A 13,647-nucleotide genomic window follows, 5' to 3' on the forward strand; every position below is an offset into this window, starting at 1 on the left:
AATTGTTTCTGAAACAATGTATAGGTATAAAGAAGTAAGCCAATAGATTAATAAACTGTTAAGATCCTCTATAATATTAACTATTTCAGTCACTTCTCCTCTCAGCCTTCCCTTCTCTAATATAGTTTTAGTTTATCATCATCCAACCCCTGTATTTCCCTGAATAGTTCATTTTAGTTGCTAAGGTGAAAAATCAAGTTTTGAAGGATAACTTGGGGGTGGAACACTCACAGAGACAGCTGATACAGGTAAGGGAAACAGAGGGAAAGGTGACATTTTTAAGGTCATATGATGGTGGCCTAGGAATCCCCATTGCAATGTCTAACAAATGCAAATCAATAACTCAATTTTGAAAGTACTTTTATTGCTGCCCTGGGTTCCTCTGATTGTACCACTGCTCTGAGCACTTTGGATCATAAATCACATGGGTCAGATCTTTCTAAGCAGATTGTATGGGCCTAGTAAAGAATAATTGTCAGAAAATACGACACTTTGTGGTGGCAGTGGGGGGATGCTCATACCATACCTTGCCTGGAGAATTGAGAAAGGCACAGTAGAGAACCAAAGGTGTTCTAAGAGATAAAACTACATAAATAAAGGCCTGAAGCCAAGAATAAACAACAAACTGAAAATTAAGAAATATGAAATAACTGAGTCTTAAAGACACATGCAGAGACTGACTTAACTGGAGCAGAAAAAACTGTTGGGTACTCTAGGAAATAAGCCAGGAGAGACAGTGTGGGTGAAGCAGAAGCTACTATGGGTTTATGAACAGGAGAGAGACATAATGAAAACAGTATTTTAAACACGTTAAATAGTAGTAAGATGGACTAAGGTTGTTATAATAGGGTGGAGAGAAGGGGTGGTTCTAAGAGAACTTTGGAGGAAGAATCAACTGAACATGATAATAGACTAAGAATAGAGGAAGAAAAAGCTTAACATGGAAATCATGATCAAGATTCTATTCTGGAGGCATTTAAGAATGATGTCGCTCCTAAAAGAAAAGGCTCCCTGTGTGGGGGATGAGGGAAGAGGAGAAGGAAGGAGCAGTTGAGGACATCGTATTGGGTTTCCAGTAATACAGTGGGTCTTTCAAGAAATATGAATAGCTGGACATATAGTTTTGGGATACAGGTAAGCACTCAGAGCTAGAGGTGCAGAGCTAGAAATCATCTTTACAGATTAAGCCATGTAAACAAAAAAACAACCTAAGAAACTTTTTTTAAAAGTTTTTTATTTTAAAGTTAAATTATAGAGAATTTGGAAAATATAAACAACTATACGAGTGAAAATTAAAATCACTTTGCAATCACTTGCAAACCACCCAGAGATAAAACTATAAACCCTCCAGTAAACATCTTTTCAATATTTGTTTTCTGTACACACTTTTTTTATACTCTATATATGGTAGTATAGCATAGTTAAGCACCTCCGAATTATGTCCCACCTTCCAATAACTGTTCATTCCCTGGGAAAAAAGAGTTCTCTTATCCAGCAAGTTTGGAGAATCTGCATACTAGGTCCCTCCCTTGGAGACTGTCTTAGTCTATTTTGTGCTGCTATAACAAAATAACACAGACTGGGTAATTTATAAAGAACAAAAATTTATTTCTCAACAGTTCTAGAAGCTGTAAGTCCAAGATCAAGGTGCCAGTATCTGGTGAGGGCCTTCTTGCTGCATCCTCACATGGCAGAAGTTGGAAGGACAAGAGAAGGTGGACCTATTCCCACAAGCCAATTTTATAGTGACATTAATCCATTCATGAGGGTAGAGCCCACATGACATAGGTCCATTAGACCTCACCTCCCTACACTGTTGCCTTGGGGATTAAGTTTACAACACATGAACTTTGGGGGACACATTCAAACCATAGCAGGGATAAACATTACACACCAGCATATCAGAGGCCCTGAAAAGTTAAACCATAAAAAGAAACTTTACATAATGAATAACTGAAAATTTTATTTGTGCAGGGAATGATTTTTCATGCACACCTGTTAAAATCACCCTGAACTGCTTTCCCTTTGAAAGGTGGAGGTATAGTTGTCAAGAGCTTGAGCTTCAGAATGGAACAGGCCTGGCTTCAGAGCCTGGCCTTCCAGTTTTGTTCTCTCCAGAAAGTTGCTACCTACACAGCGCTTTGCTTTCCATAAAAGAAGCACATGAGTACTTATCTCCAGAACCGGTGTGAGGTTTAAAGGAGATAATCATGTGAAGCACTTGGCACTGTGTCTACACACCCGTCTAAAAATTGGGCTGACTTTGATGATTTCATAATTACTAACCTGTATTTTCCCACTAACTATAAATTATAATTATTTCCCTATGTCATTAAATATTTTTCAAAATCCACCCTTTTAATGACTCCACAGTAGTCTATCATATGGTTATCCCGTAACTGATTTATCTAATACTCTGATTAATTCCTTATAGTTGATTCCTATAAATGGAATTTCTAGACAAAGGAGCAAAAATATTTTTAAGTTTTTGATACATATTATTATACTAAACTGCCCTCCAGAAAGCATGCATCAAATTGCATTTGCACTATGGGCTAAATAGTTATCCCATGTTCTAATATTTGTGTTAGGATAATAGTGGAGATTGATTACTAAATAGAAGCAGAAAGAAAGAAATTTCTTGTTGCATTTTCACTTGCTTTAGATATAGAAAGGAGAAAAAAAGCTAAATATAAGAATTAGCTATTTGAAAGACAAATCCATTTTTATGCTGATTTCCCATGCCTCTAGTGGAGTTGAACTGAGCAGGCCTGGAGGCAGAAGTCTTACAGAGCTATGCCTAAAGGGGGATAACTCCAATGGTTCCAGATACAAAATAGGCAGGCAATAAAAATCAGTTAAAGCATCTGACAAAGGACTAATGTCCATAATCTATAAAGAGCTCAAACAAATCAGCAAGAAAAAAACAAATAACCCCACCAAAAATGGGCAAAATTCATGAACAGATTTTTTTCCAAAAGAAGATGTACAAATGGTGAACAAACACATGAAAAAATGCTCAACATCAATAATCATCAGGGCAATGTAAATTAAAACCACAGCAAGATACCTCCTTACCCCTGTCAGAATGGCCATTATTAATAAGTCAAAGAAGAATAGATGTTAACACAGATGTGGTGAAAAGGGAATGCTCATATACTGCTGGTGTGAATGTAAACTAGTACAACCTCTATGGAACAGTATGGAGATTCCTCAAAAAACTAAAAGTAGCACACACACACATACACACACACACACACCATGGAATACTAACTAGCCATAAAGAGGAATTAAATAATGTCTTTTGCAGCAACTTGGATGGAACTAGAGGCCATTATCCTAAGTGAATGATACAGTTTGCTTAACTCATGCTATGAGAGATCCAGTTGTTTAATTTGTTATTTGTTCAATAATGAACGTTAAAGAGTTGGCTATTTAACGTCTAATGGTATAAAATATATTTATATGCAAGATGACAGTGTATTGAGAGTATTCCATTTCTAGGAATCAATCATAAGGAATTAATCAGAGATGCTGACAAAGTTTTATATGTAAGTGTAGTAATAACATATTGAGGTCCTTGAAGGGGTCTATGTCTTATTAATTTTGGATTCTTCATTACCCATATGGGGATAGGCACACAGTAGGCAAGGAGTATGTGATTGTTGTGTCTATAGAGATTTTGTGTATGAGGTTTCCATACTCTCTATTTATGGGCGGCACTTTTGTTCCTCAAGAGAGTGATACAGTCAGTCACTTAGATGGTGAAATGGCTGATAGTGTATTTCTATGATGAACCAAGAATGTATGGGGATTAACTATACCTCCTTTAGCTATACATGATATTTTTATTCTCAGATACCAAGGAAAGGTATTTTCCAATGATATATTTAGCAAAGAATCAAACTGCCACTCCATATAATGCCACAAAATGTCATCAGATTACTCTGGAAGTACATTTCATACTTTAAATGATTTTTCTTCTTTTTAAACACTGCTAATTAAATAATATAAGTGAAAGATCCTATTCATAATTTTAAAAGTTATTTCTCTCCCAGCTTCTACCTAAGGCTCTGAATTAGTTACGTGAATTATCCAATTTTGCTGTCTGTGTTTGATAATTGGCCGAAGAACTGTCAAATCTCCAGTCATAGATCAAGAAGAATGTGTTTTAAAACAGAACTAAATTTTTAAAATTTACAGTTTTCCATTACATCACTAAAGTTCTAAGCCAATAGAATGATTATGAGACCTGTGCCTTAAATTCTTGAGCTTAAAAAAGAGAAATAATACTCTTTACTTATCTGCCTATTGTGAATAAGTTGTAAGTTCTTTTTGTAAGATGCATTTACATTCACAGATAAAAGTTTCTATTAAACTTTGAAAAGAATCATAGAATTATAGATAGTATGGCATTTAGAGGCATTTACTCACCTGAGTAAAGTAGGGTAGAAATGTGATATGCAAGAAATCCAGTGTAATGGTTGCTTAAAACATGATTTTAAGGAATCTGCAGCAGATTTTTCCATGCCATGCTGAAAAGTCCTAGGGAAACAAATAATTATTTCAGAATATACAGGAAACATCAAATATGAAGACCACAGAAATAATTTTTTATTTTTGTTTAGTATTCAGTTAAAGATTTTTTTTTTTTTTTTTTTGACACAGAGTCTCACTGTGTCAACCCTGGTAGAGTGCAGTGGTGTCATCATAGCTCACTGCAACCTCAAACTCCTGGGCTCGAGTAATCTTCCTGTCTCAGCCTCCTGAGGAGCCAGGACTGCAGGTGTACACCATAATGCTCAGCCGATTTTTTTCTATTTTTGGTAGAGATGGGGTCTTGTTCTTGCTTAGGGTGGCCTCAAACTCCTGGCCTCAAGCAATCCTCCCGCTTCGGCCTCTCAGAGTGCTAGGATTACAAGCATGAGCCACTGCACTGAGCCTCAGTTAATGATTTTTACACAAATGATATTGTGCTAGAAAGGACATTGCATCCACTTCATCCATTTGAAATTAATGTTAATAGGTGACTCGGGGGCCAGGTAGGCAAGTCAGTATAGCCACGAAAAACCATGAGCTAAGACTTAGGATCTTTATGAGCCTCCATATAACAATCTTTACACTTGGGGAAAGTGTAACAATACCATTATCATTTATTTTTTTAAATCTCACATTATAAAATTCATCAATGATAAATGCATAAAGAATGTACAATGAATACTATTAATACTTATATCCCCATAAGTAGTGTTTAGATATCCCATTATATCCTCCTCAACTTGGATCCAATAAATGCCAATATTTTGTCATATCTGCTTCACTAATGCAAAAATGTTTGGCTGAAGGTACCTCTTTTTAATCTTTAAAGTGATTTATAAATACTAAACAGTAAGTGAGATGTTAAAATTAATTTGGTATGCTCCTAAAGGTCTAAAGAGGACTTGTAAAGAAGAACTTAATTGTGAATATATGATTATGATTTCAAAATTAGAACAATTTGGCTAGAATACCTGATCTACAACCGTCTTTGGCAAGTGGCCGTAATGTTTTTCTAGGTTAGATCAAATCAACTCTAAACCTTGACATTAAGAAGGATTTGTTACATAAATTCTTTAGCAGATAGTTTAGCTAATAAAAATTTTATAACAGGAGACTATATTTGCCTACATAGAGTTCAAAGTGATGACGGGGAACATTTTAGAAATGGAATTGTTTGAAGTGGCACTATATCTCTTTACATATAGTACACAGGAAATAGTGTCTTCTGATACTAAATGATATGTTGAACAGAATTTGATTTTGAAAACCCATCCCTATCTTTTCACTCCACATCTTGCTTCTTGTATCCTCACACTTTCCAAATTTGACCCTTCTCTCCCCTGGTTGTCTTGCTGGGCCAAGCATTATCTAAATAAATATACTTGGAACATTTTTGGACTTTTAATATATCATTTCTTCATTGAAAGCCATTTTTTTTCTCACTAAATTCTAGATCAAAACAAAAATTCCTTAAATAGCCTTCAAAGTCAGGCTATATTATTTCCACTCCTTGCATTCCACTGTGAGCTAGAAAGGCAGGCAGAAGCTAGGCCAGATATGGTTTTCTAAGGAGTCTAGACTTTGTAGCAGCAATAAGGGATCACTGAAGAGTTTATAGCATGCAAATAATACCAGAAATTTTATATCTTATAAAAATCACTTTGGCAGTAGTAAGGAGAACAGATTGGAGGAGATGAAGGGAGGAAGAAGGGAGACAATGAAAATGACATTGCAGTAGACCAGTCAGAAGAGGATATAAGTAGATGACAAATATAAAAAATGTTAAATTAACAGAACTAACAATATTCATCTTCTCATGACAGGGACTTGGTGATGGCATGAAGGGGAAGATAGAAGCAGAAAGTTAAGGAAAAGGGAAAATCCTAGGATGAATTGCAGGTATTTTATTTAGTTTTAAGTATGTTGAAGGGGCTGCAGATATTTGAAGTACATCCAAAGAGAGACACACAATAAGAATTTAGATTTACTGATCTAGTACATACAAGTGATATCTGGTTTGAAGATACCAATGTGAAAGTCATCAGCGTAATGGTGAAGCCATAGGAATGAATGAATTCACCCAAACAAAGTATAAGATGAAAAAAATGGTCAAGGACAAAATTCTGGAAAACACCAACATTTAAGGGAAGGGGTGAGAAAAAGAAACACTCAAATGAAACCAATAAGGGATAATCAAAGTAGGCAAAGAGATAGGAGAAGGTGATGTGTGGGAAGCCAAGAGAAGAGAAAATGGCCAATCGTATTAAAAGCTGCAAAGAGGGTAAGAGAAAGAGAATCCATTCAGGGCTGTGGAACCTACAGCCTCAAGGCCACATGTGGCCCTCCAGTTACCCAACTGCAGCTCCTTGACCGAATCTGTAATTTTGATTCAGTCAAAAGGCCGCACTCAAGGATCCGGAAGGCCACTTATGGCCCCAAGGCCGCAGGTTTCCCACCCCTGCAAGAGAGTAGAAGTCAAATTGCAGTGCATTGAGTGAATGGTAGGTATAAACGTGGAAACAATGAGTGCAAACTGTTTTAGGAAAGAAACCCAATAGTAAAGGAGGGGTAATTTTTAATACAGATGCTTGGAGGAAGGAGCCAGGAGATAGAAAATGCCATGGAGTAGGAGGTAAATGTGATCAAGAGGTCAGGTGAAAATATTTGCTTTAGTTGGGAAAAGGGAAGCATAGATCAGAGACCAATCAAAGGATGTGGAGGTGAGTAGGGACCAAAAGAGCTATTAAGAATGGAGATGAGAAGTTCAAGTGCATTCATGATGGTCTGGATTTTCACAGAGAAGTAGAGGCTCGAGGCCATCTGCTAACAATGCGATGGGGCAAGGTCAGGGGGTTGACCAAAGTGAAGAAGGATAGAAGAAGAAGCTGCCTAGAGATTGGATGAATAGGGAGATTTTCAAAAGGTGCAAAAGGAGAGTCGAATGATAATCTCCAGCAGTGTACCAGCGTCTGGATAGAGAGGTCAAGAAAGGGAGGTTATGGGGGAGGGACGTGCGACAGCAAGGGAGTCAGGAAGAGGAAGGTGCTGGTGTAATGTGATTAGTAGATGCAGCAAGGAGTTTGGAGAGAAAGGCAGTCTCAAAAAAGAGAAAGCCTGGGGGAAGAGGATGGGACAGACATGGAGGGCTTCATGGGCGAGCAGGAGAGACTGGAGGATGTGGACAAAGAGATATAGTAGCAGAGCCTATGCCTACTTTTCCACCTACTTCTTTGAGTATAAATCCCCATTTGTCCAGTTATCTGGGGGCTACCTCATTTCTCCAAGAATGAATACCGTACCTGGAATGCCCTCTACCTCAGAACCTTCTCCACAATGTCTTCCCTGACTACGTGTCTGAAATACATCCCTTTCACCACCCCTCCCTTCTCTATGCCCTTATTTTGCTTTATTTCTTCATAGGACTTAACTCTATCTCCAATCTTTTTACATTTGCTTTTTTTTTTTATTTGCTCCATATCCCAAGGATAAGGTCGCTGATGGTTATTGAGAGGCAGTGTATGGATGCCTGCAGGAGCACCAGAGCCAGACAGCCTGGTTTGTATCTGGGCTGTGCTGTTATTAGATAGATAATGCTGTCTGGCAATTTATTTAGCCTCAGTTTTCTCATTTGTAAAATATGGATTAAAATAATAATCACTTCACAAGGTCAGCATGAAGATTAAGTGAAGTAATTATATAAAAAACTTAGCAAAGTGCCTCACAGACAATAAGAGCTCAACATACATATGATGTCAATATGATGACAATAGTTGCAAATAGTTCTTAGGAAGGTCTCTGCTTATTTCAAAGCTGACATGAAATTTCTAATAGTCTAAATGGTTGCCTAGCTACAGTTTGATCCTCAAGACTAGAAAAAATAATGCAGGATCTAATAATAATGGAATGGCTATTTGGTGCCAAAATTTCTTAGACTACAAGCCACTGGCAATACAGTATTTACCAGAACACTTCTGCCAGTACCTAAACTCTTTTATTCTACTGACAGTCTCTCAGTCATACCAGTTATAGTGAGGGTTATTTGGCTATGAGAGGTACTATGGCAGATGTTTATGGTCTCAAAGGCAGTGGGATCTGTGTGAGCATTTAATTCCACAGCAAGATCCCAAATTAGTTCCATTATTCTGGAGAGTATAACAGGGTGAAAATTGGCCCACAAGCCTCAATGGGAGAATGAAATGATGAGCTAGCTATTAGATAACCTCTAATGATGTTTTGGTATACAGTTAAAAGGGAGGATGCTCTAAATAATTCATAGTGGAGAGTAAAATACAATCATATGAGCCATAGAATAATATTTTCCACAAGACATAAAAGAATTTACTATATCAAGCAAATTTAGATACTCCTTTAAAAATAAATGATTGTCTATAGGTTGAAGCCGAATACATTTCTTCACATTCCCAAATTAACAGACTGTAAAGATGGCTTTGCTTAAGGGGAAAAAAGTCAATTTGGGAAAATTCCTTGCCTTTGCCCTTTCATCAACGAGCTCATGCTCCTTCCCTGGCTTTAGCATCACACTGCCACAGGGCTGACCATGCCAGCACTCTGTCCTAAATTTATTTTCTCCTGGTTTTCTGATCTACACTTATGCTGCCCTCCTTCCTTTGTTCTTTAACAAAACTGGTTGGCTCCTTGGGCTTCTGTAGCCAGTTGTTAGAATGAGATAGACCCAATGCACATCAAAAGTGAGAACAATTGATAAGGTAAAAAAAATCAGCTGGGTTTTATGCTTCTTTTGTGCCACCCAGCTTTTGGTTACCCTCCCAGGAGAATTGGGTCTTATAATAGGATGCTAATGGGCTAAGCCTCCATGGTGGAATTAAGGTATCCCAAAGATGTAAGCTTTATGGGGGTGGAGTGGTCAGGTCAGACTTCTCGCATCATCTATGCCTACCACGGTGCCTGGGCCATTGGAAGTACTCAATAAATAAAAATACCAAGAGAAGACCACAGCCTTAGAAAAAGCAGAGTTAGTGTGAAACGCAACTATTGAGACCTCACTGGAAATCTTGGGATAACTGAGGACACGTTTAGCCTTTCTAAAATCATAGACAACTAACTATGAATATGTAGAAATAACAAAATTCAAGATTTTAAACAGAATTTATAAGTCACTGCTTTGCTTTCAAAAACAAGCATTACCCCTGAGGCTGTAAGAAGTTGCCTAAATGTCACTAAGAGAGATCAAGGTAATACATTTGGAGGAAAATGTGGCTCCCCACATTTTTCCTGCCCCCTGGCTTGAATTTCTCATGATGAAAATAACTCTTTGAAGTTAGAAAATGATCAACACAATGCTTGGCCCATAGTAGGTACATAGTTTAAAAAAAAAAAAAGAATGAATGAAAGGAAGATATTGTCAGAACTTGCTTAGTTGAAAGGACCATCTGTGAAGAGCCATCGTGGGTGGTGCACAGCCAAAGGGCAGGTTGAGAACAGGACATATGGTAGAGAGAAAGAACAAGACTGGACCCAGGGTACAGCAGCAGCCGGACAGTGAGAGTCAGGGCACAGGCTTCTCCAAAGTTAATGACTGGTTCTTTTGCAGTGTTTGATCTTATTAGGACCGCACATACGCTGCTTAATTTTGTATTTTTTTTTTAAAAGAGATTTCCCCTTAAAAATAGAAGAAGGTGGACAAAGGGAATCATTGAATTTAAACAAAATGGCTGAGACAAGATACTTTACGTTCTGGATCATTTTGCATTCTGCCAGACACTTTTTTTTTTTACATTTTAAATATTTTGATTTTATTTCCATTCAGTCTATATTCATTTTTAATGTTTTATAAAATTCACATACCACAAAATTTACCCATTTAAAGCATACAAGTGGTTTCTACTATATTCACAGAGTTGTGTAACCTTTGTCACTAGTTAATTTTAGAACATTTTATCCTCCAATGAAACCTTGTACCCATTAGCAGTCCCTCCCTATTTCTCCCTCCCCTCAGCCCCTGGCAACCACTGACCTACTTTCTGTCTCTATGGATTTCCCTATTCTGGACATTTCTTATAAATGGAATAAAATAATACGTGGACTCTTGTGTATAGCTTTTTTCACTTAGCATAATGTTTTTGAGGGTTCATCCCTATCGTAGCACATGGCAGTACTTGCTACAACTGCTAAATAATATTCCACTGTATGTATATGACACATTTTCTTTACCCATTCTCCAGTTGATGTACATTTGGGTTGCTTCCACTTTGTGTTATTATGAAAAATGCTGCTATGAACATTCCTATACAAATATTTGTGTGGACATGTGTTTTCATTGCTGGGTCACATGACCATATTCTCAACAATTTACATAAGCATACTCTATGCTTAACATTTTGAGGAACTGCCTAACTGTTTTCCAAAGTGTGCCAGCCACTCTTGAGGTATCGATGTTTTAGTTCAATATATTCACAAACAAACAAAAAACAGGTAAGACCATAACCTCAAAAGATATAACAGTTTGAAATACAACTATAGACACATCACTGGAATACCTTGGAATTTTGTGATTCAAAAGCTTCATAAGTGACACCAAGTGTACCTCAAGATAAATCTGTTATTCCTTGGCTTAGTAATCAACATTCTGGCTTTTTTCTGATGACCCCCACCTTTGCTTGCTATGTTGGCACTTGTACTGAAATCCCATTCTTCCATCTTATTAAATTTTAGGAACAGTCAACTTTCACAAAGTTTCTATTTTTAGGAGTTTTGATATAACACATCAAAACATCTGGCTATATATAAATTTATTATTTAATTTTAACATTAAAAATTTTATCAGACTTTCTTAAATTGCTTGTGGGTAGATATTAGGTTGTATCCCTAGCGCTTTAAGATAGGGGCTAGGGAGGCAACCATATTTGTTGAATTAAAATTAAATTGCTTTTACCCAAGATTCCAGCAAATAATTTTTAACTTGCTATACACAAACAAAAACTAATAGTCTAGGCACACAAAATGCAACATATGAAACTTTTGTGTGGGTATGTGTATGAACATGCATGTGAATATGTTTCTGAATGTACAGTTTTACCGCCTTTACAAAAGGACCTATAAGTGATAAACATTTTGGAAAGTACATGATGAATATTTTATGTTTCAGCAGCTTTCTTTCCCTGGAGAACAAACCTAAAGTATTCCTTTTGCAACATTCTAACAGAAATCTACAAAGGCAAGTTAAAAAAGAATACACATTTTTGCAAACAGGTTTCATTCTTCCTGAAAAGACTTTAAAATCATATATGCCTGCCCTGGGATTTGGTGGTCCTACACTAAGCTTACAAAGAAAAATGCATTCAGTTTATCTGTCAGAACTACTTGAAATAAAGGCAGTCACCTTTTAAAAGGGCATATCACGCAGAGTGACAAATGTCAGGTACGATTTATAAAACTTCAATAGTATAAATATCTGATTGTTACTTTTCACCAATTTCTCAAACTATATGGTTTAATATTTTAATGTGAGATAGAGAAACAATTTTTTTCTAAAATACTAATACTATGACAACTTCATATCCTGGCTGTAAAAAGAAGCTCAGTAAGTCAGTAATAGCATTCTTGTAACACATATATTCCTCCCTAGTTGGTGAAAAACATGCTGCCCTGTAGATTTCCTTTGTCAATAGGAAAAAATGTATTTCAAAGATTAGATTTACAGTCCAGGAAAAAATCATAAAATTTAAATCAACATGAATTGATAAAATTTGTGAAATTTTTTTGAACTGAGAAATATTAAGAAAGAATTAAAGTGGGCCCAGACTTTTGTTCACGTTTCAAATCATTATAGCTATCTATGTTTTATATTAAGAAAAACCAGAGGCAGTGCTTGGTGTAAAATGTTCTGTAATCCTGGTTAAAATTAGCAATTTAAATTTGCTGATTGAGGTTACAGTGCAATATCTAATGCACAAATCACAGAGATTTGAGTACTTGCATAGTTGTTAAAAAATGTATCAAAAGGCCATAGGTTAACAATAATGAATGTATGCTACATTATTATTATTAAAATATGCAATCTTTGATAATAATTTATTTGTTTTACAAATGCATTGGGGGGTTAAAATTTTTCAATTCATCTGTGACAAAGCATGAAATTCAATATTGCTCACCATGACCAATCCATGAAATTTATCAACTTTGTTCCTGATTTTCACAGGTCCTTCCTCTTAGATGAAATGACCCATTGAACTGAGAGCATAGCAATTTTTTCATCTATGGTAAATCAGTTTAGTTTCCTAGGATTTATTACAGGCTTCAGACTTGAGCTTTTTATGATTATGAACCACTATGTATATAATCTCAACCGTATGGTGATTTATCTCACTGTTTTTTCCCCTTTCTGAAAGTAGTTTTCTAAAAGTAGTTTTTAACTTGGGTTGCTAGAAGGAACAATCTGTAAACAATGGGTTTATTGAAAGTCAGAGTAGGTGAAAATTATAGGAAAATTGAAATCAAGGCTGTTAATTATTCTCAGAATATCTAACACAAAAGTCTCAAATTCACTGAAAATCAAAATTTATATATCCTCTTACTGGAATGTTATAAAAAGGAACACTTTACCTATTTATCCTAAGAAATAGAAATATGTGAATTTTTTACTATCAAGAAACAAAAACTATACAATTATTTAGTCTTTCAAGATAAAAGTGATAATTTTAGAGGAGGATTTAAACAAAATGGTATTGATGTTTTATTATAAGATCTATTTCAAGGCCGGGTACAGTGGGTCACACATGTAAACCTAGCACTCTGGGAGGATGAGGTGGGAGGATTGCTTGAGCTCAGGAGTTCCAGACTAGCCTGAGCAAGAGTGAGACCCATATCTACTAAAAATAGAAAAATTAGCCAGGTGTTGTGGTGTACATCTGTAGTCCCAGCTACTCAGGAGGCTGAGGCAGGAGGATCACTTGAGCCTGGGAGTTTGAAGTTGCAATGAGCTATGATGATGCCACTGAACTCTAGCCCGAGTGACAGAGCAAGACTCTATCTCAAAAAAAAAAAGAAAAAAAAAATCTGTTTCAACTTCTATATCATTACAAATTTGAATCGAATTAACCAGAAATCAAAAGTACATCAAAATTGTTA

The 13,647-nt window shown here is 36.2% G+C and overlaps 1 protein-coding gene across 1 annotated transcript in view; it reads right to left on the reverse strand.

The window, feature by feature from the left end:
- Window positions 1-13,647, reverse strand: part of KIAA0825 (KIAA0825 ortholog) — a 355,397-nt gene that overhangs the window by 273,815 nt on the left and 67,935 nt on the right. Inside the window, exon 11 of the mRNA XM_012644751.1 lies at window positions 4,435-4,545. Coding sequence (XP_012500205.1) covers window positions 4,435-4,545 — 111 coding nt within the window. The remainder of the gene's footprint in view (window positions 1-4,434; window positions 4,546-13,647) is intronic.

The sequence above is a fragment of the Propithecus coquereli genome, unplaced genomic scaffold (assembly GCF_000956105.1).
Source record: "Propithecus coquereli isolate 6110/MARCELLA unplaced genomic scaffold, Pcoq_1.0 Scaffold22, whole genome shotgun sequence".
NCBI classification, from domain to species: domain Eukaryota; kingdom Metazoa; phylum Chordata; class Mammalia; order Primates; family Indriidae; genus Propithecus; species Propithecus coquereli.